Source organism: Passer domesticus, chromosome 5, assembly GCF_036417665.1.
Source record: "Passer domesticus isolate bPasDom1 chromosome 5, bPasDom1.hap1, whole genome shotgun sequence".
Classification (NCBI taxonomy): Eukaryota; Metazoa; Chordata; class Aves; order Passeriformes; family Passeridae; genus Passer; species Passer domesticus.
In genome coordinates, this window is record NC_087478.1 from 41,077,454 (window position 1) to 41,104,193 (window position 26,740).

The window sequence follows — 26,740 nt, forward strand, 5'->3', positions numbered from 1 at the left end:
CAAAGAGATGCTGGAATTTTTTGTAATTAACCTACAGGCCCTCAAAAGCATTCCCTTCACCAAAGCAAGATGAGAACCTAGCACATTCACTGTTCATTCATTTAGGCACCAGTGGACCGAAGGGGAAACCAAGGTTTTATTGTCTTAGGGGATGTACAAAAGCTATTGAGAGCAATTATTGCCTTTAAACATAACCATATGGGTATGTGCAATTAACCACAACTACACAGAGGGGAAAGGGGGAATAAACCAGCCAGCTTCTCCATAGCCAAAAATAGTTATTTATTTATTAATAATTTAAGGTTTTACATTCTTATAATAAATTCCATCTTAAAACTTTTACACTGTGGATTAGACTCTCCCTTATTGGCAACCATGTGCAGGTTCACTGTGCGTACACACAGGTACAGATGCTCGCACATACTTCCAGTTTTATACAAAAAAAAGACGCAAAATATTGCATTTGAGGTGAAGCTCCCTGAAGAATTTGTACAGAGGTAATGCACTGTTTAGCACATCTGAAAGTTTTAAAAAGTCATCAAAAATCTTTCGCATTCAAAGACAAACCTCCTCCCAGATGATCTATTTACAAAAGGTAAGGCAAAAAATTAATTTAATTTAAATATATATATAGTATATATATATCATATGGAACCTACATCAAAAGCATGTGGAAAAAAAAATCACCAAAAGGAAAAGAAAGATATATGAAAGAAGAGACTCTACTTGCTCACGAAACCTGATCTGCAAACTTCTCACCATTGCCATTTCTCCCTCATGGAAAGCTTGCTTCAATAAAATTCAGCATGCTGCAAATATATTCTTTGCAATTAAAACAAACAAAGCAAAATTTATGAAAAGAACAAAAACACAGGTGTCCCTTGGATTGATTTCTTGAGTACATGTGAATTAAGAAAAAAAATAAAAGCAAATAAATTTAAGGTTAAAATATTTACATTGATCAAGTAAAATACTACCAAGCTCCTAGCAAACAAGTACTCCAAATACACTAAGCTGAAATCTCTTTCTTTGGCTCCTCTAAATTAAAACAAACAAACAAAAATAACCAGTCTTCACTGAAGACAAAGATGTGTGTCACAGATCTGAGAGCAGAGGGCAGAAGGACAGTTCCAGCCCCTAGAGAACACGTGTCCAGCTTGTCCAGCCTCACCTACCACACGGCAAGTCCTCGGACCCCGGCTACTGCCCAAGCAGGGATGAGCGTACTGCCCACCTGCTGCCGGGCACTACGGTGCTGCCCAGAGAGCTCGCCAGTCCCCTCCCTTTGCAATAGCCCATTCCATACTGTGTAACCTTTCCTTGCCTGCACTGGCAGCTGCTTGTTAACAGCAGAGGCCAGAAAAAGAGAAAGCTGCATTTCTTTATCACTGCCAAAGAGAAACCATTGAGGAGTGATCCCATGAAATGGACAGAAGGGAGGTGGTGGGAGCTCACGTGGACTGCAAGGAATCCACCTGGAAGACGTTCTGGTTAGAAGGGGTGGTGAAGTACAGCTGCTGGTTCGGCACCCGATTGTCACAGGGGCTGCTCAGTCCCAGAGTCCGCTCAAAGTCTAGCAGCTGACCCATGAAGTTGAAGTTGGGTGAAATGTTGGACTTCTTCATCTTGACAATATCATAGGCATCATTCATGGACAAGTTCAGCTTCTGCATGAGGTAGGCCACCGTCACTGTGACCGAGCGGCTGATCCCTGCTAAGCAATGCACCAGGACACCGCAGTTCTTCCCCCGTGCTTCATCTGTACAAAGAGGAAGAGAAGGACACGTAAGACAGAGGGTTGATAACTGATCTCTCAACACAAATGAGATTAGTATCAAGTAGGAAGAAAGTACAATTCTGATCCCAGTGGCCAGCAGTGCAACTCAAGAGTTAACTTCAGCGGCTTAAAACCAGGACAAGAGAGGAATCCACTCCCCCTACTACCCAAGTCCAGGAGCTGAGAAAACTAAGAATGAGACAAAGGGAGCAGGACACGCTGCATGACACTGTTTTAAAAGTCAGGTTTAAAAGACAGGCTTTTGCCTGGAGATTTGCCTTTAAATTCTTACAGTCCCCTTGCCCCAGCATGGAAATCCTGCAATATGTCACTGAAAGGCTTTATACAGACCCGCAGACTGCAAAGGTCTATTAAATTATTCTCCCACTGTTGTGCAGCTAACAATGGAGGTATTCAGGCATTTTAAAAGAATGAGGGAAGTCACAGGGGACAGCCCATTAGGAGGAACAGGATGTCAACATTGGTTGAAAATGGGTTCCTTTGTAATAGGAAATGCATTACAATGCCTGGAGATTAGTTTCTTTGTGGCTTCTAGCCCACATTTCTTCCTGCTAGGCTCAGATTACCTACATTCTCCACTATTACCGGTATCATTCAACCGGATTACAGCACAGCTTCCCAACAGATAATGCAATGCCCACCCCACGGTACCCAGATGGGGCAATTTGAGTCCTCCCCAAAACGAAGGAGAGCTCAGATTTTAACCAGAACTCCTTGGGCCCAAGGGTACAGATTTCCGTCTGAGGGACGCCTGACCGAGGCACCGAGCCCGAGCGGTATATCATTATTACCACGAGATTTAATTTAAATTCCGGCAATATATTTGCCAGGGACACCGCTTATTCATAACTTGCATTTAAAAGCTAAAGTTAGATTCCCAGATAGTTTCTTTTTATTATACTGCTGTTCAGTAACCTCACGGAAAAAAGGGGAAAAAACCCAAACAACCAAAAGCAAACAACCCCAAAACCCAACACCAACAAAGCAAACGATCAAATAAGCTATCGACCCCAGCCTTATTTGCCCCCCACCCCATCCGCCAGGAAGTGGTTTAAGAAGATCCCCCAACATGCGCAGGGCTGAGTCCCCAGATCCGACACCAATGACTCAAGGAGGAATTCCACAGCCAGACAAATCAGGTATGCCTGTGCAACCCTGCAAAGGTCGCTCACAATTCACCGGAACTTCTCAATAACCCCCCACAAACAGTCCCCAACAGCCCCTCAACTTAAGCCGGCTTTAAAATCAGAGAACGGGGCATGCCCAGAGACGGCCATAAATGCTGCTACCGCTTCTCGCCCGAAATTCACGAATTCTGCAAAATATAACGAATTCTGCCCTTTGACATGTAGATGTTAGCAAGTAACCGGCTCTTACCTATAAAGGAGATGGCCTCAGGAAAGAACTGAGACAGATTTTGGCTCCAGTGGTCAGAGATCGGGATCTGTTTGTACTTGAATTCACCGGCGTTTTCGAAGAGATTAGGCAGGTTAGGAGTAACATTCAAGATATATTTAATGCCGAACTCTTCTAAAACATCCAAATTAGTGGAGTCCTTGGCACAGCCTAAGTAGAGGTAGGGTAAAATCTCCACCGGAAAGGAAGGCTGGTTGTTGGAAAGAGGGCTGCCATCGGAGTCGGTGGCACTATTGGGGTCTCTGTCAATGTCAGATTCAATGTCGGATGATGAATCGGAGCTGATTCGGAGGCCTCCCAAGCCCAGGACTGGCAAAGGAGGAGAGCTGCTGCTACACGAACTGTCTAGGTTAGTTTCACAGTGCAAGGCGAACTCGGCCTGGAACTTGCTAAAACCACCTGGAGAGAAAAGCAAAGAGGAGAAAATGCAACCTGATATAAGATGGCATGTCGACTTACTTCCCTGGTACAGCCCTGCCTGCAAAGGAGCGTCTCTTTTGCACCCTCTCGAGCTCCGGGAAAAAGGAGAAAAATGTCACACTCTCAACGCAGACAGACTAACTTAAAGGAAGGGTTAGGAAAATCGCCTGCTGCGGTGGAGGGCTCAGCACATTCAAGATTAAAGCTCTGTACCGCTTTGCCCTGCGGGGACCGCTGGAGAGGTGTCTCGGAGACAATTCCTTCTGCCAGGCTCATGTCGGAATCCCCGTTAGCCCTGTCCTCCCCACGCTACCATAGCGATTTCAAACATCAAGGTTTCTTTAAACAATGATAAGGATAAGGATGGACCCGGGGTGGGGGGGGCGGGGGGAGCGGTGTAGAGTAGGAGGAAAAGCCCCCTACCCAGGTCGCTGCTCTCCTGGCGCATCAATCCACTGCCCGGGGAACGCTGCAGACCGCATCCCCGCCTCCCTCTTACCCGGGCAGAGATCTGTCCCCTAACCCTGGGCAGCCCTTCTCACCTTCCAGATAAAATGCCTTGCAGCCTTCATCTTTGAGGCGCTTGAGGAGCAGCCCCAGCACGGACTCGCCGCTCGTGTTCTCGTTCCAGTCGCGGCTGTGCTCGTCGTACAGCACGACGGTGTCGGTGCCGCACCGGCGGGCGAAGCGCTCCCGGTCCTCCTCGCTGCTGGCGACGAGGGACCGCAGGGGCAGGTTGCCCTTCTGCAGCCGCCGCAGCATGATGCCGGGGATGGCCACATTGATGGCCGACTCGATGTGGGACGACTCGTACAACTCCTGCGGCCGACAGTCCATCAGCAGTAGCCGGTCGTTGCCCATCTCCAGCTGCTCGTTCAGCCACGCCACGGATTTACTAATCGCCATTTCCGACGCGAAAGGGACGGGTCTGAACGTATCTAGCATGAGGAAGGACGGGGGGAGCGGAGCGTGCTCTGGAAGCGCCCCTGTCTCTCACAGAGGCATGCGGCTGGCTCGGCGGGCGGGCTGCACCCCTCTAACTCCGCACAACTTATCTCCCTCCGCCCCAGGAAAATGAATCACGCAGCCCCCCCGCGCCGCTTCCCCCGCGCCGGGCGGCGGTGGAGTCACGGGGAGGGAGAAGCAGCCCCGGCCCGGGCGTGTGTGTGAGTGTGAGCGCGCGTGTGTGTGTGTGTGTGCCTGCGTGCGCGCAGCCAGCCTGCCCTGTCTCCTCTCTTTTCTGTCAATGAATCCCTGAATGAACCTGCCTAATCGCCGCTGCAGCCCGAGCCCTTGGGCTTTTCCTCCGCCACGAGTGAATGAAATCCAATTAACGTGCCGCCGAGCGGGGCTCCCCGGCTCAGCATGGAAGCGCTGCGGCGCTGGCGGTGCCCCTTGCCTGGCGGTGCCCTCCTTTGCTGCGCTGCCCCTGGGCCGCGGCCCCGCGCAGCCCGGCGCCCGGCGGCTCCTCAATGGGTACAACCGCGGCTCCGCTCAATGGATACATTCTCCGCCGCAGCCAATGGGGGCGCGCGGAAGGGGCTGTTGCCGCGGCGACGGGCCGGCTGGAACAGGTTGTGTTGATGAATCGTTAATGAGTTTGTCATTCACAAAAACGGAAAGGAATTTCCGCTCCGGATAAGCCGAGTGCAAACAAGCGGCAGCCGCGGCGCGGCGGGCGGGGGCGGCGGGGGCAGGTGAGGGGGCGCGGCCCGGCGCTCCCCCCGGCGCTCCCCCCGGCCCTCCGCCAGCACCAGCCGCGGGGCGGCCGTCGCAGCCGGCGGAACAAATGGCACTTTTTCTTTTCTCTCCCTCCCTCCATATTTTCGCTCCCTAAGTCATACCCCGTGGGGGGCGGCCGTGTTCCCCCCAGCTCCCCCGAGCTGATCGTGGCCCGGCTTTTCATTAGGGCGTTCTGGGAATCCCATTTTTAGGGAGGCGGGTAGGCTCTGTCCTCGGCTGATCCCTACGGGGGTGAAGAGTAAACCCCGAGCTAATCTCTTCCTACGCGGCCCGGCTTTATTCGCTCGCGCAGCGCAGCCGGGAGCCGGCCCCGCCGCAGGAGCAGCCCGCAGGCGCTCCCGCTGCAGCCCGGCGGGCCGCCCCACAAACGCGAGCGGGGAAAGTGGCCCGGCCGGCTCCTCCAGGCAGCCTGCGGCTGAACCGCGCTCGCCCGGCCGCGGCCGTAATCCGCCGCCAGCAAGGAGCCCGCAGCCAGTCCCGGGAGCGCCGGGGCCGCCGCCAGCTCGGCGGGGTCCGGTGCGGGCCCTCGCACCTGGCAGCGCCCGCACTGGCGGCCCCGCCGCCGCAGCGGCTCCTCCTGCGGGTGCGGCCCCGCCGCCGCCGCCGGCCTGCGCTTCCCCCGGTCCGGCGGGGCGGAAGGGCGCCGCAGCCCCCGCCGTACCGGGAGGCGGACGGGAGGGCTGGGCTGCGGTGCCCGTCCGAGCGGCGCCGGGGTAGCCGGGGACGGGGACACCTGGGGCCGGTGGGCTGGGGGCGCCGCGGGGCCGGAGGCTGAGCCGGGAGCGGCGGTTCCAAGGTGCGGGTTAGCAAATGGGTAAGAGAAAAGCGAGGAGCGACAATAAATCAGGAGAAGCCTGGCCTCAATGCTAATCCTGCCACCAACATCTGCTTTGAAGCAAAATTGTTGGGAGAGGCTAATCTCTCTTCAACTGCTGCTGCTTTTCAGGGCTCACTGTTTGTAACCCCAGCTGAAGGAGGTTCTTTAGGTACTGAGTGGCTGGAGAGTGTGACCCTGGGAACAAATAGTTGCATGGGCAGTCCTGTGTGTTCCACAAAGAAAATACCCGTGATGTTAATTAAAGTTGGCACATCAGTCGCTGCAGTTTCAAGCAAGGCTGACACCCAGATGGCATTAACAACGTCCTCCCCAGCAGGGATTTTGAGAGGTTCCCTTCTTGCTACCTTTTTTGAGGCTTGAAAGTGGGACTGAAATGTTATGCAAACCTTGCCTCGCCCCTTAGTCGTGAGATTTCCTTGAACTGATGTTCAACTCACTGGGCCCGCCACACACCCTGTCCCATGGCTCAGCGCGGGCAACTTGTCCAGCTCACCTTGCCCACTATGGACCTGTCCTCTCTTGTTAAAGGCTTTCCAGCCTGTTCTTACCAGGTGCTTCATTTGCTGCTCTGATGTGTTCAGAGTATACTATTTAAATGTCCAGAGCAGTAGCAGATCAACCTAGAAAGCAGAAGCCTTAGGTTTTATTTATTTAAGCATTTTTTTGGATGGTAGTTGCTAGTTGCCTAGTAGTATAAAAATACTATTACAATAAGTAATTATAGCATTTAAAGACTTTTTTTTTACCATTAGGACTCTCAATTTTGATGGAAATGCTATGAATGTTCAAGGGTAAATTTATGAAGGCATTAAGATGTTAGCTAAAGCATACTGCACTGAAGTGGAGCTGGAGACAGACTTGTAATGGTGGTAGCTGTAGTCTGCTCAGTGCATGGCAGCAGTCTGAGGGTGGCATTTGGTGATCTGGGACCCAGGCAGGAGATTTTGCACTGCAGCAGAGTTAAACCAGTCAAATACAAATAGCACCCTTTGAATTTGTAGTAGTACCTTCTTCAGCACACACCAGCTGAAAAACTTTAAAGAGAATGAGAGCTGTGTGCCACCTTGTTGTCTTTCTGTTTGCATGCATATATGCACTCCCTTTTCCTCTTTCTGCCTGCACCACTCTGTCCTGTGAGTCACTGAGGGATGCTGAAGCAGATTCAGTTAACCATGCTACCATCTGATGCTTTGTCAGAGACCAGATGTACAACCCAAGCTTCACCGGGAGACTAATTATCTTTCAACTTCCAGAAGCTTTTGTAGTTCCTCAGTAGTGAGAAGAGCCTATTCCTGTCAGCCATGATCCCTTCATTCACCCTGCCTCTAGCAGTTAGGTTTTCAACTCTGAAATGTTTATTTCTGGATAGGAATGGACATGTGTTTATTTATTTTTATTTTTGTGGGTTTTTTTCCGCTTCCTTGTCTGCAAATAATTCTTCAGTCCAGCTCAAAGCTTATTAGTAACAAATAGCCTATTTTGCTGGGCTTTTGGACCATTTTTCTCATTTGTAACATGTGTAGAGGACCCAATAGATCTCCATGAGTGCTTATGACCTGAGCTTGTCTTGGCCAGACATGTAGGACAAGAGCATTGCATGGATGACAGTGATTAAAATTTAGTTTTGTTTTGCCCAATTTCTTCATACCTCTCCCTGTAATAGAAGCTCTGGCCCTGAATTCAACAGACAGGCTATCTACATAGTGTAATGGGAGAGAGAAGCACCAAAAAGGCAGGTATCTATGACATTTTGAAACTAGGCCAACTGGGTCACTCTGAGACACTTCACAGTCTGGAATACTAAGGCAGCAATGTAGAGGCATCCTCAGAAGGCTAGGTACTGATGAAGAAGTTTCTTCTTGCATTAGACATCAGGGTATGAGAATTTATTTTTTTTTATATAGGTGCTTTCTTCCTCTAAAGATTTAGCTTCATGCTTCTCTTCTACTTAATTGAAGTAGAATTTTATGGGAGTCTGTCTTTCTATGAGAAGATAGGCATAAAATATATAGGAAAGGGTTTTCTGCTTCTTTATTCACTCCTTTCCCATGTTGCATTAATCAATATTTATAAAAGCAGCCTTCATTTTCCACATCCCACTGGTGATCTGAATCAAAATAGCAGGGACACCTTCTGTATCTGCAGTGTTTAACTTCAGGCAAGCAAAGAACACTCTGGGACTGACAGCTGGAGAAGACCAAGGATCATAACACATGCTGGCATCGGGATTTTGGGTGAGATGCCAATTCAACTCAACTCTGGAAGTGCAAGAGCTTGGAAAATGTAGTGAAGACAGGTTTCTCCACTGGCAGGTCATACTTAGGTATGAATTTTGAGGATTATGACTATCAGCTTTGACTGAACCAGCAAATGCCTGAGATTCAGCTAAAAATCATTCAGCTTTAGATGGTGGAAGTTAGAAGTTCACATTTTAACCTGCTATTTTCCTCTCATCACTTTCAGAAGGTCTTCAGAGAGGACAAACTGCATTCTCAAATAGCTCAGTTCCCTTTGCTGTGTCTAAATTGTGCCTGGTGTAACCTGTAATTGTTTTAGGTGGAACATAAAAGCCTGTACTTTTACATGCAGTCTGTGATTCTCACCTTCAGGTTTATCTCTAAGTCCTTTATACAGTCCCTTTTAGTTTCAGTAAAAGTGAAAAATCAATGTATGTCTGTGTTGGTTTCTGTTAATGATCTGTTTGAAAATAGAAATACACAAATCATCCTAGACCAAATTGTCCATAAAGTGGAGTACCATTGGTGTAAGTGTAGTTAGTGCAAGATGTCTCAAAGAGAGAACAAAAGTGTCCTATAAAACATTTTATGTATGTAAAGTACAAACAATTTATGGAAATGACATTTAATGGGTTATTCAATGTCCAGTTATTCACATCTAAAATAATCCCTGAAGTTGGAGAAATAAAACACTTCAATGACTCCATTTAGGAAATCCTTTTGACTCAAGTGTTTTCCTTGAAACAGCAAATAGCTGGATGACTTCAAGCACATATTTAATTGTGCCTTGTAATAAAGTAATGTAATTAGCAATTACTTAGGAATGATGCTTTAAAATACTTAACAGCTACTACAGACACGCAGCTTTTTAGGAGGACTCCTTGTGGTATAAACAAGGTTCCCTTTTGAATGCAGCTTGTGAGTTCTCCAAATTGTTCCTTAGGGTGTGCAAAGGTGAGCAGTTTTGTTTGACAGCAGATCACTACTGGCTGTTGGATTCTCTTCTTAGAGGAAAAAGCTAAGCTTGTGGAGGGCAGTGCAAGGCCCACGTTTAGCAAGACTCACAGTGTATTGGACAAGCACAGAGGCAAGTGCTGTAATATTTTTTTCTTCTTTTTTTGCTTCCCACCACATGCTGCCATTGCTAGTGACGCTTTTGGTGGCACTGACCTGTGTATCACTTCGCAGTGATTTACAATCTTCTGGCAACAGAAACATAGCACAGGTGGGCAGCTGTCTGTTAAAAATAATAAACATGAAGAGAACAGAAGGCTACGTGTCTGCACACTTTTTTTATAATTACATGTTAATTTGATAGCTTTCAAATTAAAAATGGACTGTATAATAGCGGCAAAAACCAGAAGACTAAATTATAAAAGCAGACTAAATTCTAATTTAGCAAACTAAATTATAAAAGTTGTACTGTGTGTGATTGCATGAAAATACAGATATGCCATTATATTTGGTGGCAGTGATTAAATTAATAAATTTTCTTACTGGTTGGAATGTAGATTTATATGGTTCTGTTACCTTAGCTAAGGAATAGAGCAATTCCTATCTAAAACTCCTGATCCGTGGTGCAGAAATATCATGCTATTTGTATACAGATAACAATGTGCTTATATTATTTCTTTGCCAATACCAAAGAGTTCAGTAGTGTCCAGAGAGTGTTTTCATGTTGTGCAGGCTGGTGTTTCTCTCTGCTGTTGTCTGCTGTTCAGTGGCAGCGTGTATCACACTATACTGGGCACATACATCACACCAGATGAGGCTGCTGAGAAAATGCTATAATGTCTTTACAGTGCTGCCCATTTTGATTGAAGGACTAACTAGGGACTAAAATGTGGACTTACCTGGGGAGGCATAGTGCTGTCACCAAAGTATGTTCCTTCAATAGCACTGTCCCATTTTCGTCCTGTTCACTCATCCTACAAGGAAGCAAACCTGACAGCATCAAGGAAGCTGTCTCTTCCCAATGCTAAAGATTTCTTTTCCTCTGTGTTTGCAAAATCCCCTGCTACCAAATCTCTCTGTTCTGACCATGGGAATAAACCCTGCCCCTGGGATGACTGAAGGCTTGTTCTAGACCATGAAAAGAGTAAACAAGGGCTGCGTTTGCACAGTGCAGGGTAAATCAGCTGTGCAGAGAGCAGAGCAGGGACAGAAAATTACGTAAGAAAAAGATTTTCATCCTGGGACAGGCATATACAGGAAAAGAAATGCTATGCAGCTATCTTATATTTTGTTTCCAAAGAGGCAATTAGTAGTTCAACCAAGGGATGAACAATTTACTTTCCACTGTCTGTTTTCTATATGGCCACTGAAATGTGTCCTGGGGACCCCATGGAGCTGAGCACACAGTTTGGCTCCAGGATCTCACAGGGGGAGACACATGGACAATTATGCATCCTGACACCTGCAAACTTCCATTTAGCACTTCTGCTTTACTCTTCACAGATGAAAAGTCCCTCATGGGGACTTCTCCTGGGCTAGGCAGGCCTGCACCAAACTAGATACACACAGTGGCAGAGGTAAGAGTTTCCTTATTGCTGAGCCTGGAGCTTTCCCTTGTGACCTGCTGCTGTCAAAAAAGGCTGGTAAAAGCTTGTGGAGGGGGAAGTATCAAACTGATGGCTAGACCCAGGTGCTAAAATGTCCTATTCTGTTTAAAAAAAAAAACAAAGGACTCAGTCACAAGCTGAATTTGAAGCACCCGTGGTGCTGTCTTCCAGGACGTGGAATGTGATATAAGTCACACAAACCTTTCTGGTTTAGTTTGCTACAATTTGCACCTCCATCCCCCCAAAACAAACAAACAAACAAATAAACAAACCAGAATATAAAAATAAAGTTGCCAAACTACAGTGGTCGGTCACTACAACTCCTAAGTCCCACAGATCAGATAGGTTATTTCATTTGGAAGCTTGAGAGACTTTAGTTGGTAGGAGAGGGAAACCAGTAAAAAGAACTTCATGTAAATAGAACAAGTGTTCAGGGCAATATTGGGTTGTTTACATTACTAGAAAAGTATATATTGAAGGAACAGAGTCCTTTTGAAAGGCATATATATCAAAGGAAGCCATAAATGGGTGTGGTAGTTCTTTGATTTGGTATTTAAGAGCTTTGCAGTATAAAATATACCTCGAAGGCTGGGTGTGTACAAGTGCAATCTCTGCAAATGTTGGCAAGACAGTTACTGTTGTCAAGTTTATTCTGGCTTTAGTGTGCTTAGGTATTTATGAGGACTTAATAGCAGAACTGTCACATCCAAATACCAGGTCATCACTGGGTATGTCAGAGCACAATGACATGATGATTACAGTACTGTTCATGGTCACAGTTTTTGTCACTTATTTGGTACACTGGTGTCACAAACATACCACAAAGGTAAATTATATTAAAATACTGTGTTATCTGAGTAATTTTTGTAGCAGAACTGTAAAGTATAAACCATTTTCACAACATTTCCTATTCTGGCTAAATTGAGGGCACAGATCTCTGTTCAGGGGTTTGCAAGACACTGTTGTAGAGACAGCTACAGCCCTATGCTTTCCAGTGGTACACTGCAGCCTCCCTGCTCTTTCTTAGAGTTTTTTTTTGGTTTTTTGTTTTGTTTTGTTTTTGTTTTTTTTCCTGGTAATCATTGTATATATTAGTTGGTTATTTTCTTTTTGCTTCTAGTCCCAGTTTGCAGCAATCTGCTTCATTTCATGTGGTAGTCCCCTCAGACCAGAGAAGTTAAGCATTTCTGGATCACAACAGAATTTGAATGGGAATAAGAAAAGTGCAGGAAGCAGCCTTCAGTGGTTACGTGCTCCCTTTCTAGTCTGTACCAGATTAGTGCTTTATCACAAGGTTATGATGAGCTGCATGGAGACATGCATGCATGCACTTTTCTTCAGATAACAAGGTTTATGGCTAGCTGTGACAACTGGATTCAGAAAGGTGAATGTTACACAGCAAGAAGGTTAAAACTAAGTGGGTTGCAGGTACAATTGCTTCTGTATTGTGTTTCAACAAGGAGAATCCTGCAGACCATGGCCAGATGCATCTAATCCCAGCCTTGCCCTTGTATGGGGCTCAGGCAAGTCTTTGGAGAGTAGACACTGCCTTCAGTGCTGCCATTTTTGGCTGCTTCCTCTGTGATTGGTGGACAGGATCCCAAAGATATGGAGAGGTTTAGGTTTTTTTCCTTCCCTGAGTGAAGTGTAACTTTATTTAATCAGGGAAATCACATTAGAATTATGCTATAGATGATGTATCCTAGATGGTTAGGTCTTCAATACGTAGATGAACACTCAGTGAGTCAGCCCTGCAATTTTTGGTGGAGTAGGTCTATTCCGGTGTGTGGGTGTTTGCAGAACAATTACGTAAGTGTCAGGGTAACGAGGAACTTTTGACATTTCTGGCAGCTTAACTGAGTTCTTTTCAGTCAAAAATACACTAATTGTTGTTCTCTTGCATTAAACACACATCATTGCCTTAACTGGATTTGGGAGGCTTTTTTTTAAGCATCAGTTGTCAGGGCAAGACACTGGAGCAGTTTTATTCTTGAGAAAAGATGAGATTTTTCACCGTTTCAGTGAGACAAACATTTATGAGAACAATTTAAATCATGTAAGAGGGTGTGAAAGTTGATATGCCATATGCCTGGAATTTACTATGGTAAAGCTAATTACTGCCACTGAATGCAAGGGCCCATCAGCATTTTCATTACACCCACTCTCAACACATAGTCTTTTTTTTTTTTCTCAATTTTTTGAGTTTTAATTTGCCAGTGTTTTTTGCCTATATAATTTTTTCAATGGAGAATGATAATGCAGCCTCCAAACTAACCCTTGCAATATGTTATATCCTATATTGAAGGTGAGTATGTTCAGTACCCCACTGAAAAATGGTGTATTGCACTGCAAAGGCAAACTGCTTTTCTACATTACAGAGGGACAGAAGAGCTGGTTTGTCTGCCAAGATCAATATACCGAAGTTAGTCAGGCCAGGTCAGTGTCCAAATGACACTTTCAGAAAAGATTTCTCTCTGCAGATTAAATATGAAATAAACATAAACTGGTAACTGTTTTCTTTCTCATTTAATCCAAACTGTGCCTTTGGTACTAAAACCTGTAGTCCAACAGGTCAATGGGATTTTATTTTTTATCTGGATAAATATTAAATATTTCAAATTATCATAACCTTGATATACTGTCTCTTCTTCTACATGGAACAATTAACGAGCCAGATCACAGCTCTGAATAGCGCTGAGCATCCTGCTGACATGCCTGAACATCTAACAAAACAGCATTTGTCAGTGGGTTTTGGAGAGCCAACTAATAGCTGCAGGATGTTTTTAATCTAAAAAAGTGTATTTCCTGAAGTCAGTCAGAGAGAGTGACTCTGTTACATGCTGTGTACAGCATGGTTCAGAGGCAAGCAGCCTACCAGCTGTGTTGGTGCTTGTCCACACTCAGTGTATTGGCTGTGTTATCAAGTCCTTACTAAGGCTAGAAATATGTAAGGTGAGAATTCCACCAGTGACACTATGTGGTGAGGAACCACCAAAGTACCTGGGTTCTTTGGGCTCACATCAATACAGTTTTGGTCAGGAATTTTTCTAATTAGTGAGGACAGCTTCAGCCTAGACATTCTGTCTTAATATCATTAAGATACACTATGTGAGGGTAATAATTGGATACAGGGGAGCATGCATGTTCAGAGGGTGTGTTGTTTATTGCTTCTCTTTAAAACAGCAGAATCAAAGTTTGAATCTGATTTTGCTGCAGTCCCATTTGCTTCCCCAAAACTTAGAAAATTCTAGAGGTCTGCAGCGTGAACTGATTGCCTTATATTGCTTGTAGCCTGGTAGACTGAAGGGATTCATTGTTCTGATATGTGCAGGAGGAATTGCTTAAATCCAATGAGCAAAAACAAAGGAACTCTCAGTGCCTCATATTTCTTCCCCAGGATTTATGCAAAGAGGAACCAAGTCTTCTGCACTGAGATTTCGAGATGAGAGTGCTCTTCACTTTAGCTCAGTGCCTTCAAGTGCCACCCCTGTTGATTCATGTAGTTATTCAGAGAAAACTGGAGGCAAATAAGCATGAGTTTTCGCATTCAAAGGGCTCTCTACACTCAGTAATAAAATTAATCTCTTTTGGATTCAGAAACTAATTATTTAAAAACAATTGCTCCCACTCCTTTAAATACAGCAACAACTTGTGATGCTTTTGCTATTACATGTGGACAAGAACTGTTAGAAACAGGTAGGGAGAGGTCACCTACCCACATCACTCAGCTTCAGAGCAACTCAGAAAGGTACCACAGGGATTTTCTTTGAGCCATTTTGTTAGCTGGAATTTTTATTTACTGAAAACCTACAAAGGTAAATGTACAGATACTGCGTTATTAGTTGGTAAAGCTAAGAGATACATTGTTATGGGAAAATACTGATTATTACCTGTTAATCATCCCCCTCTACTGAGGACATACCACTTGATTCAATCACTTTGAAGCTATTTACCTCATCTAAGTAAGACCATGAGTGGTGTTACTGCAGTTTTTCAAGCTAGGTGTAGCTGACACAGCAAGGCAAAAGCAGTGCCTGGGATAGGACCTATGGTGTGTGTTGATTGTCTTTTTGCTCTTAAAAGCAGAGCCTATATTGATTTTGCAATTGAATCCCTGAAAAAAATATATTGTCTATTACTTTAGAAGGTAAATGAGGCCAAAATGGCAGAGAAATTAACCAAGGACTTTTTATTCTCAGGGTTTGGAATTGATCAGTTACTCTGATCATCCATTAAGCTGGGTTCAGCACATTGCCTTCGGAAAGAAGGGGAAGATGAACTTCTGACCACAGAGACAGTAGAGATGAGACAGGAGAAACAAGCCAAAAGGAAAGGTCCAGCTGCCTGGCAGGCTGAGCTCCAACCAGACATTGCAAGTAAGGCAAAGATGACCCCAAAACTATCTGTATGCCAACAGCTGCCCTGTGGACTTGTACAGGTTCAGCCCCATGTCCCTCATCTCCTTGCCTCCCATATTCCCACCTGACCTTCATACTCAGGTCTCCAAAAACATGAGACTATTCACTATGGTTTGAAAAGTTTGCCTGTGAGCAATTCCCAGGCATCTGATGCGTGTCCTGCATGGCCTGTTGTGAGGCACAGTGATGGGAGGGCTACATGTGCTGGGAGCTGGGCGCGGCATTTGCTGAGACTGCTCTTGCCTAAGGCCACCCCTTAGAGCAGGAATATGTTTGGGAGCAGTCAGGAAACTTTCTGCTCACTTGGGTGGTGTTATGGACTGTGGCTGAGGACAAAGAGGAAGGAGCAAGGTCTAGACAAAATGTGGCTGCCAAACCTGAGAGAACAGCTCCCTCTGAAAAGTGCTGCCTCTGCTCTCTCTGAGAGCAGGTTGCTCATCAGGTCTGAGCTCTTCTTATTGGCTTGGGGAGAAAGTGCCTTAGCTGACATATTCTTAGATAGAGACTGTTTTCTTTAGCTCTGTAATTTGTCCAGCCAGGCCATTTGTTGGAACTCAAGGGGTCTGTTTTTGTTTCTGCTGCTGGGTGAAAGTGCACACCACACTTCTTCGTGGGCATGGCCATTTGGAGGAAGTGAGAAATGCTTCTTGAGAAGTGGCAGAGGGGACTTTTTCCTGACTCCTTTTCTTCCCTCAGGTCAAAATAACAGTTTTTAGGAAACAATTTATTGTTGTCAGTTTTGGGTTTTTTAGAAGACACAGCACTTCTAGGAACTTACAGTCACCGTATACTTGGAATAGAAAAGATGGGTGTGTCAAGTGTTTCAGAAGATGGATATATATATATTTCATTCATTCAAAATGAATTTCCAAGATTGGTATGTCAAAGATTTCTTCCAAGGATTTCCTTAGCACAAGGTACACGTTTTTCTGAAATTTTGCATATGTTTTCAGAACCTTCATAAGAACATGTGGCTATATTTTCTATGAAGTGGCCCTTGGACCAAGGTGAATTTTACCTTCCAAAAATCAACTTCAGCTGAAGCAACTCAAAGACCAGGTAAAAAAAAAAAAATTTTGCCCCGCTGTCAGTGACATTTGTGAATGATGGAAAACCATCCATATGGCTAAACAGACTATCTGCACTCCCACAAGTAGTCACTGAAAGGATGAAAGTAATATTCAGCCAAATCATCTGGTTTGTAGCAGGATATTTATCTCAAGCTTTCAAGAATGTCATTGTTATTGGGGGAGGAGGTGAATGGGCAGTAAGACAGAATCTGTAATAGGTTATCAGTGTTGGGAAGTGAATAAGCTGGAGGGAAGGAAACCTGCCTGAAGCCCATCATCCACCAGCCCTGCTTTTGCCCAGAAAGAGGCCCGTGATAATACAAGGGGAAGGAGAAGGAGGAAGTTTTCCCACAGTGGTCAGTTAAGAATTCAAGGAGAATGAGTGGGGTCTGAAAAATGGTAGAATGCTGAAAGGGAGGGGTAACACATTTAGTGTGTCTGAAGAGAGGATTGGTTAAAACAGGGAATAGGGACAAGTCTGTAAGATTGTTTCTGTAAGCACATCCTTGAAAGCTAATCCAGCTGCCCTGCAGGGAGGCTGGCAGTGCCAGGGGCTGCATCTCAGCTCAGGGACTCTGGTCCAGTTAAGCAAATGACATGGTTCTGACTGATAGTGGCACAGAGTATGACAGCCTCTGGTTGTGGCCCGGTGGTTGTGGCTGCCTAAAAACCACCTAATTTAAGCTCCATTTCTGAACTAAGGAGCATGAAAATTTCAAAGCTTTTTTCTTCCAGTAGAGACTTCCAGGGGTAGTATTAATAGCTTTGGTGAACTGTGCTCCATTGATTTAAAGCACCTGTGCTTCTGAAAGTCAGGATTTTATCAATTTTTTATCACTTACACAGGAAGCAGTGCTGGGCTTAATGCTATTTATCCAGCTGGACATATTGACTTTGACTTAGGAGATCAAAGCATTTTGGTTAGGGATTGTGTAACATCTTCCTATAAGAACTGTCAGGGGTAAATTTACCAAAGCCTGAAACTTTGATTGATGATCATTCTGCATGAGTGTTCAGCGTCAGGAAGCACACAATAAACCCTTTCTCTTAATGGAAGTACAGGCTATGGCCTCTTTAAACACACATATTTTGAAACACATTTCATCACCTCCTTGAACATAACAGTACACAAAACCCTGGAGGTGCACTTGAAGGTGAGCTGTCCCTCAGCTCCAAGGAGGTTACTCAAGATCCTTTATGATGCAGCTTTGTATAGTGCAAACCTGGAGCCAGTAAGGAGAGTAAGTTGTCTTGGCATTTTTTGTTTATTTTCTTGCCCTTTGCCATTATAATAACAGCATTTTCCAATAGGAAAGAGGTTGGAAAGTGCTCCCTCAGGAGCTCAGAGGTTCAGTCCTCTGCACCCGTGAGTCCTCCTTGCAACACTGGCAGATAGATCCAGCCCCTCCTTGAGGCTACATGGAAGAGACTTGACATCTTGGCTCAGTTTAAGGTACACTTATCACCTTCTGTGAACCAACTTTCCCCAACTATTTCTATCTGAGTGGTACTAAATACACTTGTTAAACACTTTGACATCTTATATCACCAATTACTGAGGGCTTTTTCACATACTCTAACTTTTAAAGGCAGGACACTGTGCCCCTTCACTAGGGTAATGAGAAGAAACTGCGGAGACAGGAGCTCAGCAAGGGATTCTAACTTAGGGGTGCTAGCTGCCCCCTAACAGAGAATACCTTCTGCTGCTGACTGTAAAGGGAAGCATGAACATTGATCTCCCACCTCTGTCTCACATGAAGCCATGCAAAATATCTGTCTCAGCCTAAATGTACATGAAACAACAGTTGTCCCCTCATCAGAAGAGGTGTTGTCAGCATGGATGTACTCTTTGAATAGTGGTCCTTAATACAGTAGCAGGGGGCATGTACAGAATTAAAATAGATGAAATATGACAGATGGTTGCTTGAGTTTTCCTCTCATAAAATTAAAGCCCAATAAATAATGTAGTATTACACTGGCCTTATTGCTGTCTGTCAGTGGGTCTCAAAGTCAGGCAGAGCTTTGATCAGACTGAAAATTATTGCTGTTGCACAAGACAGCAATAAAAAACACTCCTTTTTTTTCTCTAGGTGCTCAGACTGCAGATTGGGCCCAAAAGATGGGCCAGCCCTCCCATGGCCCAGCACATCCTCTGCTGTGTCCTGCAGGTCTGCTCCAGGGCTCAGCGTGGCTGTCAGAGCCCTGCTGGCTGGCACTTACCCATGATCCAGGCACCTGCTGGCAACTTGCTCCTGAGCACCAAGGCATTTTGAGAGATGGTGAAGTTGCTGCTGCCACTGTTTTGTCTGGTAGTCACAGCCTTTGTCCTGAGCATGCCACAGCCTCTGTGCAGCTGAGCTGTGCTACTGTAGTGCTCAGGGGTCTCCTTCTTGCAGAAGGAAATGTTCTCTGGGCTTTTCCTTTATTTTCCTTTTTGTTTTTAGCTACAAACAAACACTAAATATTTTGAGTGTGGATCGCATGGCTCAAGGACTTGGGATGATTAAAAGCAGGAGACCTAGAGACATCCAGAAATTATTGTTTTTAACGAGACAGGAACTTTGTCTGAAAACAGGATGACCTGCTGCAAAAGACGCCGACAAATCCCTGTAGAGCTTTAGGAAAAACAAGCAGGCGCCTGAATGTGCTTTGAAAAAAAAAAAAATCCTGCCTAGTAATAAAAAGGGATGTGAGGGTAAACAGGAAAAGAGCACTCCACACTGTGAGCAGCCTAGAGGAGGAGAGGCTGGGAAGAGCACTGATCTGAAAACCTGATATGGAAGCTAAAGGGAAAGATTTCTTGCTATTCCTCAGGACAAATTCCTTGGAAAAGCCGTGATGCAGCTTTAGTGGCAGCTGCCCACTAGTTCTGTGTGCCTTTGTTCTGGTACTACAGAGGGTGTGGGAGGGTAACACATGCCCCACATGTTTTGTTGGCTGGATTCCATGGCTGTAAAGTGTCAATTCTGACTTGCTTGAAATTCAGGCTTAAGAGACAGTTCTACTGCATAACTGTATTTCCTGAGGATGAAGTGACTGCAGTTCTGCACACCTGTGCAGTTATACTGCAGTACAACTCACTTTTCTAATTTTAGCGTGAATCTCATCACATATGTTGTTTTCTGATAAACCCTAGCTCCTCAAGTTTTTCAGTTTCATGACAGTCTCACTTTTCATGAATCTGAATCCAGTCTTTCTGGCCTTCATGCCTAAGAAAGAAAAATCTTGAAATCAAAGGCAGCATAGCATAACATGTAAAAAAACCCCCTATTATTGCCATGTTTTGGGTGGTGATTTTTAAAATCAAGTACTACTTTGAGAAATTAGTGTATTGATATTTCGGCTTGATCACATTACCTTTTCTGCTTTTTTGGCAGAATTTTCAGCCTTAAGTACTCAGCAGGTTTTCCATTGGAGCTGGCATACTGTTAGTGGGACACCTACAGCGATAAAGGGGATGGGATAGGTGTGCAGCAGCAGGCATAGGCCCAGGTGTACCAGAATCATAGGATGGATTGAATTAGAATCGACCTTAAATATAATCTAGTTTCAATATCTTTGCCATGGGCAGAGATGCCACCCACTAGACTAGCTTGCGTAGGGTGCCATCCAACTTGGTCATCTTGCAGGGTTGGAGGGCATCCACAGTTTCTCTGGGCAACCTATTCCAGTGCATTACCACCCACTGAGTAAGGAATTTCTTCCTCGTATCTCATTTAAATCTCTCCTCCTTTAGTTTAAAGCTGTTTCCCCTGGTCCTCTTACTATCTGTCCATATATTCACTCTCCCTCTTTTTATAAGCCCCTGTAAGTACTGGATGGCCACAATGAATGGCAAAATTCTTTGCAAAAAGTTTCTGCTGCTCCAAAGTCAAACACTTCTGCAGAACTGAAATAACACCTTAGTGGTCAAAGGGGGATTCAGGGTGACATAAAATGCGCTGACAGTAAAATGTTCATCCTCTCAAATGTAGTTTCCAGTACCTACCAAAATGCAGGTGAGTGGTTTGGGCTGGTGTCCATAGTTTGGCTTCACATTGAGGCTGTTAGGATGGAAGTCACTCCTCTCTGACCACCAGAGAGTTGACACTGTCAGCTCTGCCACAACAGCCATGCTGCTACCATCGAGGAAAGAGCACAGCTTTTCTCTTTCTTTGAGTCCTGCGCAAAATACAGCAATTCAGACAAATGCCTGTGACCTTACAGGCACTGATGGGAGACACAGAGAGGCTTTTGGATCATCTCCCCTGGATGCAGCCCTAAATCCCCAGGGATGAATATTGGGTCCTCTGGCGCTCCTCAGTCTCCCCGTGGGTGTTTACCAGCCCTGGCCTGGGAGTGCCTCCGTGTTCCTCTGTACAAGGCTGTTTTCCAGAGAGTGGCAGGGAGCAGGGAAGCAACGCTTGTTTGTGAGCTTTTCTGATAATGGAAAATACATTAGTCTCCACCCTTTTCTGGGTATTGCTTGAAGGCAGACAAAGAACAGCTTCTCCTCACCCAGGAGAGCAGGTGCTGGAACAGCCCAGCACGGGGGCTGCCCTGAAGCTGGGCATCTTGGACTGGGGGCACTCTGCAGCCTGTCACAGGGGTGACAGCTATCCCTGCACACTTCCTCATCCCTGTGGCTGATGCCAAACACCTCCTGCTCTGGAGCTGTTTGCTTTCAATTTGCAGTTGGTTCACCAGAAGCATTTTTTTGGTTTTGCACCAGCTTTCTCAGGCAGCCTGGTACATTGGGCAGGGGTTTTTATCCAGTCACTTTTTTATTATATAATGGACTTGGGGTTTTTTTCTTTGCTTTGGTATAAATGAAAGGTGGTTTGCTATTCTTAATGTATGTGGCTGCCCATAGATCAAACACTGTAACCTGCACCCTCCAGCACTGCACTGCTTGGGACTGAGTTACATAGTAGAAACTTTGATCAGAGAAGTTTCCAATTTCCAAGAAATGAAATTAAAGCCAAACAAATTTTTATCTCCTCAAAATGAATAGAAATACCAGCTGCTTACTCCACTGATTACCTCATTATTTGATACTCATACGCCTGCTCAGAGGAACACGGCTATAGCAGTATGCTTCAGTTTGCCTCTCTAACTTTCAAATTCACAATGAATACAGAGTACAAAAACCTACTGGCAGGGTGTAGATAAGCGTGTCTGTGTAAGGATTTTGAGAATTTTATTTTTACAAGATGTTAATTTCCTCCTCAGACAAGCAAAGACATGATATCATTTGTATTGGCCTAAGAAAAAATAATTCTAAGTAGACAGACATGCCAACATGGTGACAGCTCAATTCACAAATGTTTGTAAAATTAGTGTGCAAGATACCGAACTACATTATTAGGGGGAAAAAAAGTTAATTCCTTCTCCACAAGCAAGAGATGCTTAAACTCTGCCCTAAATGAATCCAAACTTAGTATGATGTCCCAGGTTCCAAATTCAACTCACAAATTGCCAAAAGAGCACACCAGAAGCAGAATCACTGAAGGTGATAGCAAAAGATCTCTCATTTCTGTTAAAAAATGGTGAGTTCAGGGCAGCTACTTATCTTTCTACATTTTTTTCCATAGCTCTGTCCTAAGTTAGACCTACCGACTTCTGTTTGTCACTTTTTATTTGAAGTGAGCTTTTTTTCCTGGTGTTGGCATCTGAGGACATTTTAACTCTTGCAAATGAGTGGTCATCTCAGCCTCTTGGAAGGGAGTCTTCGAAGACTGATGCCATTAGTGCAGGATAATTTTTAGGCTATTCATTCTTTAATGGACTATGAAATAATTGGCTATTTTGGTGTTGCCCAGCAGGGTTTCTGGCTTGGCCCAGTGTTGCTCCCTCAATGGCTGCCATGCCTGCACCCCACAAATGCTTGGAAGAACAGACTTTCTTCACTGACAAAAAAAAAATGCCATTCAAACCAGCTGTTTTTCTGTAAAGAAAGCTCACTGTTCTGGGCAGTGAAAACACAGCCTCGTTGCAATACCACCCTCTCCCCAGGGGAACAATGCCACTGCAAGAGCCAGCCAGGCAGTAGGAAGGTTGTGCTGTCACAGATAGGAGCAGCCCAGTGGCAGGGGACTGTGGTGACTCCTATGGCCACCTGAGCTCTCTGTGGCAAGGCACATTCTGGGGAGAAGACAGCAGGAGGAGAGCAGCAGGGAGGCAGTCTGTGATAAGGTGTGGAGCAAAAGGGGCTATTTGAGCAATAGGACAAGGATGGCAGGGACCTCTGGAGACCATCCAGTCCAAGTCCCCTGCTCGGAGCAGGGTCAGCCAGAGCAGGATGCCCCGAGCCAGATTCTGTGCCTTGAGCTCTGAGTCTGAAGTTGGAAACCTTGAAGGGGAAATTTGGCATAGCACAGCTTATGCTAGACTTGTGCTGAGAGGTTCTAAGCTATATGGGATGGTGCTCTGAAAAGATCATTTCAATGAAGTTCTTTGTCTTTGTATTCCAATCAGTCACATTATTTTTTTTCTTGCTCCAGATATTGTTTTGCATCATCCTTGCCATATGGAAGAAAGGAATGGTGCTGTTCTGATCAGCTGCCATAAAAATATGAAATGTTTCATAAAAGTATGAAATGTGTGATCTTCAGGGTAGATTAAAACTGGGAATTCCGACTTAAAGGGAATTTTCAGCATGTTGAATTTTATTTGCCTTTTAATCTAGCAAGGTATAGTAGTGTCAAATTTTCCTAAAAATTAGAAGTCTTGTCAGAAATGGATTTGTATAATATATGTTTTCTTAGTCTGTATAAAAACTGCTTCAAAATAAGACATTAACTGATAATTTCCTTTTCTTATTTTAGATATTTCAATTTGTAAAACTCAATTTTTTTTTTCACCATCTAGATGCTGAAAATATTCAGTGAGGAAAGTGTCTCAGAGACAGCCTTACTGCTCCCTCTGAAGTCCTTCTGGACTTCTGGGAACAGAACATGACAAGATTAAGAGTGCTTTTAGCAAATCCAACACTGAAGGATGCTATTTAGCACCAGGAGTTAAAACAGAAATCCTCTGCAGATGGGAGCTGCAGGTAAGCATCTCTCCAGTGACACGTATCATCTGTGCTATGGTTTAGCAGTGAACAGCGGTTTTGGTTTACAGTGATTTCGGTTTAATGGCTGGGCTTGATGGTCTTAGAGGTCTTTTCCAACTTCAGTGATTCTATGATCAGGTGCACCTGAGCTGCAAGGCACGGTGATGGAGGAGCCAGTGCAAGGGTTACTCTGTTGTCTGTTTGTCAAACATTATAAAATGACATGTGGATTTCCTTTGCTGCTCCTGGTAATGGGAATAATGCAGGTTATACATAATTCCCACAGAGGGCTTAGGTATCCTGTCCTACTTTCCCAGTACTCTGGTTTCTGAAGAAATTGAGTGGCGTGGTGGCAGTGAGCCAGTGGTCCCCAGGCAGGTTCTGTGCTCCAGCTAATAAATCCTTTGGGAACTGGGCCGGCAGCACAACCTAGTGAGCTGGCATGTCTGGCTTGAAGAAGAGCTGGCTTGGGTGTATGGTTCATACTCCAATGGAACCACACTGGAGACAGCCTGTCTCTCTTTTCTGTCTCACGAGGTGATACTCTCATGTCCCAGGCAGCTCTGTGTGAGCTGAGGGTTTGGGCTTAGCCCCATGGGGACACAGCCACCCTACTTCTGGCTTCATCTCTGGAAGCAATACAGGCATGGCTGTGTTGTGCTGCCTACAAGCCAGGAATCCTGGCTGCTTTACACCATCATCCTGATGGCACTGTTTGTCCCCCAGAGAGATCAGCAGCCTGGACACTGGGATGGAAACAGATTTGAAAACATTTGGAAAATGATTTGTCACCATTATATCCCTGTAAGAATTAGAAAAATTCATTATTCTTATGGGGGCACCTAGAGTACAGGGGAGATTGGACTTTGCATCACTGCATTGACAGGCTGTGGCCTGTACTCTGGAAGCCAACCCCCACATGGGAATGGATTCTTACTCTTCCCATCTTCATTTCTTAATCAGAGAGAAGCAAAGATGCAAAGTAAAATATAAAATTATTTATTAGGGTATGTTATACCAGTACTTAAAAACAATGCAGCAAACACTACAAATAGCATAGAACTTTATCCCTGTGTATTTTGGATAAGATTTTATGGTAGCACAGGAAAGTTTCTTAGGGATTTGACATAAAAAGTGCATCTTATGGCCTTTCCAGGTATGAAATTCAGAACATTTTCAAGGTTTGTTGGCAGTGCAAATGGCAAGTTACTGTGGACTAGATGAAGTGATGCTGCCACAAGTGGGAAGAGACAGATGAGGAGGCAACCACAGCTCTCAGGGTGCAGACGGAGGCACTCCACTGCAGCACAGGACAGCTGTATTTTGTTCAGTCCAAAATTGCTGGTAAGTCATCCCGAGTCACTGCTGAGTGAAATAAAGCTGAACTGATTACTGACACTGAGTGTCTAGTCCTTTTCTCATAGTCTGAATCTGTACATCATAGCTCCAGGTTAAATCATATCTGTTAGGAATGAACATAAATTAGGTACAGAGCCCAGAAGTGCAGATGACTGGGGAATCATATGTTAATGAGATAAAAATTGTGTTTTTCATCCCAAATGCAAGTGAACTATTTAAAGAGGAGAATTTTCCTTGGGGGAAAGACCATTTCTGAGAGTTTTTTTCCATTGATTTTCAGCATCATTTCATCCCAGTCAAGGAAGCCAAGCTACCAGGAACAGGGCAACCACCTGTGAGTGATGCAAAAGCAGCTGGAGAAGATGATCAGGGATTAGCTGCTATGGCATTTTGGCAGGGTATTGAGCTAGCTCCTGAAAACAACCAGGCAATGTTCAACTGGAGTTGAAAGCTGCTGCATGAGGGACAGGAAACTGGGGTGGATTCTCTTTCCCAGAAATGATCCTATAGTAAAAGAGGACCAGTAACTGAGAAGAAAAGAAATATAAGGAAAAGTGAAGAAAATTCTTAGTAAGGGACAGAAAATGCCAGGTCTTTTTATGGTCCACTTACTCCCTTGCCAAGCAGCTTTGCCGTGCTGCAGAAGGATAATCCTGGACAGGGAACGGCCAGCCACGGAAGGCATTTCAAGAGCAGGATATATATGATGCCAGTACTTCATCTCCAGACCTTGGTGGAAGAAAAGAAGCAGAGAGAGTGTCCTGATGGTAGAAGCAGGCAGAGATGGAATGTTCTTTCATCATACTTTTTTATGGTGTGGCACCTGGGCTGAACACATTTGTTTGTATTGCACTGCACAGTGTGTGAATGCTTAGCAGACATAGGCATGTATCTGAAATCAAGGTATTAATGGAGATAGGAGCAGAATGACCTAAATGTAATCACAAATAAGCTTTAGTATTCCACTGCAGGACAGTGACTCCCACACTGAAGCAAAGAAGGGATTGGAATACGTGGGCTGATGGCTTCATGCACTGTGGCAAGGATCTACACACTGATGTTTTATAAAACATCCTAAAGAGTGTCTGCAAATAGCACTGGGCTGCAGCAAGGGCTGACTAGCTCTCCAACACATTCCATTTGAATTTAGGGAGTGAGGGACTTGAACTGGGTTTGGGCCAGCCAGCAGCAGTTCAAACCTTGTCAATTGTGCCAGGCTGCACACATGTACAGACTTAGCTTGAGCAAAGTACTGCACTGGGGCTACCACAGCCTGGGCAGCCTTTGCTGGTGGGACTTTCTGAAAAGAGTGGAAAAATACTGAGCTGGACAAGCAGGGCGAGCAAGGAGGAGACATTGAAGACTATTCTGTATAGAACCCAACTATAGCAAAGTGCCTGGAAACAAGCTTCCTGAGAGCAAACTGTTGCACGTGAAATGCTGTGCAAGGATAGGGAGTCGATGATTATTGACTTTGCAGGTGAATGACCGAAGTGCCAGCATGAGAAAATGAGCTCTTGGTTTGCCATAGAGGTATTTGTTAAGCTTTCATGTGTTGAGCAACAGGAATGCAAAACTTCTTTCAGTATGGTGACAAGAGGCATCAGAAAAGTAGGAGTACTCATCTGAATAAAAAAATCAACTTTTGCTGTACTGGTGTTCCTGGCAGGTTACACCTGCTTCCCACCCCATGCCTCGCTGCCACTCTGTCTGGAGCAATGTGCTCTTAACAATAGCTGGTGGCTGGAAGGTACAGCATGTGCTGCATGCTCATTTCCCCTTCCTCCCACCCTGATTGTTATTGCAGCAGTCGGGAGCAAGAAGGGCTCTTTAACACCCTTAAG

General features: G+C 45.0%; 1 protein-coding gene and 2 long non-coding RNA genes across 4 annotated transcripts; 2 read left to right on the plus strand and 1 right to left on the minus strand.

Moving 5' to 3' along the window:
• Positions 1-258: 258 nt before the first annotated feature.
• On the minus strand, positions 259-5,087 carry DUSP6 (dual specificity phosphatase 6). Its single transcript, XM_064419676.1, has 3 exons — positions 4,177-5,087; positions 3,176-3,613; positions 259-1,759 (listed from the first exon to the last, which is right to left on the minus strand). The coding sequence occupies exons 1-3, from the start codon at positions 4,577-4,579 to the stop codon at positions 1,452-1,454; spliced, it is 1,149 nt and encodes a 382-aa protein (XP_064275746.1). The 5' UTR covers positions 4,580-5,087; the 3' UTR covers positions 259-1,451.
• A 143-nt stretch (positions 5,088-5,230) lies between these two features.
• On the plus strand, positions 5,231-18,642 carry LOC135300330 (uncharacterized). The gene is made up of 6 exons (XR_010362197.1): positions 5,231-8,538; positions 10,910-10,983; positions 15,213-15,389; positions 16,385-16,490; positions 17,813-17,954; positions 18,592-18,642. It is a non-coding gene; the product is annotated as an uncharacterized LOC135300330 (long non-coding RNA).
• A 2,319-nt stretch (positions 18,643-20,961) lies between these two features.
• On the plus strand, positions 20,962-24,928 carry LOC135301350 (uncharacterized). Of its 2 annotated transcripts, none has more exons than XR_010363109.1 (3): positions 20,962-22,675; positions 23,351-23,534; positions 24,694-24,928. It is a non-coding gene; the product is annotated as an uncharacterized LOC135301350 (long non-coding RNA). The 2 variants fall into 2 exon arrangements; XR_010363110.1 differs by lacking the exon at positions 20,962-22,675 and adding an exon at positions 22,840-23,095.
• The last annotated feature ends 1,812 nt before the right edge of the window (positions 24,929-26,740 follow it).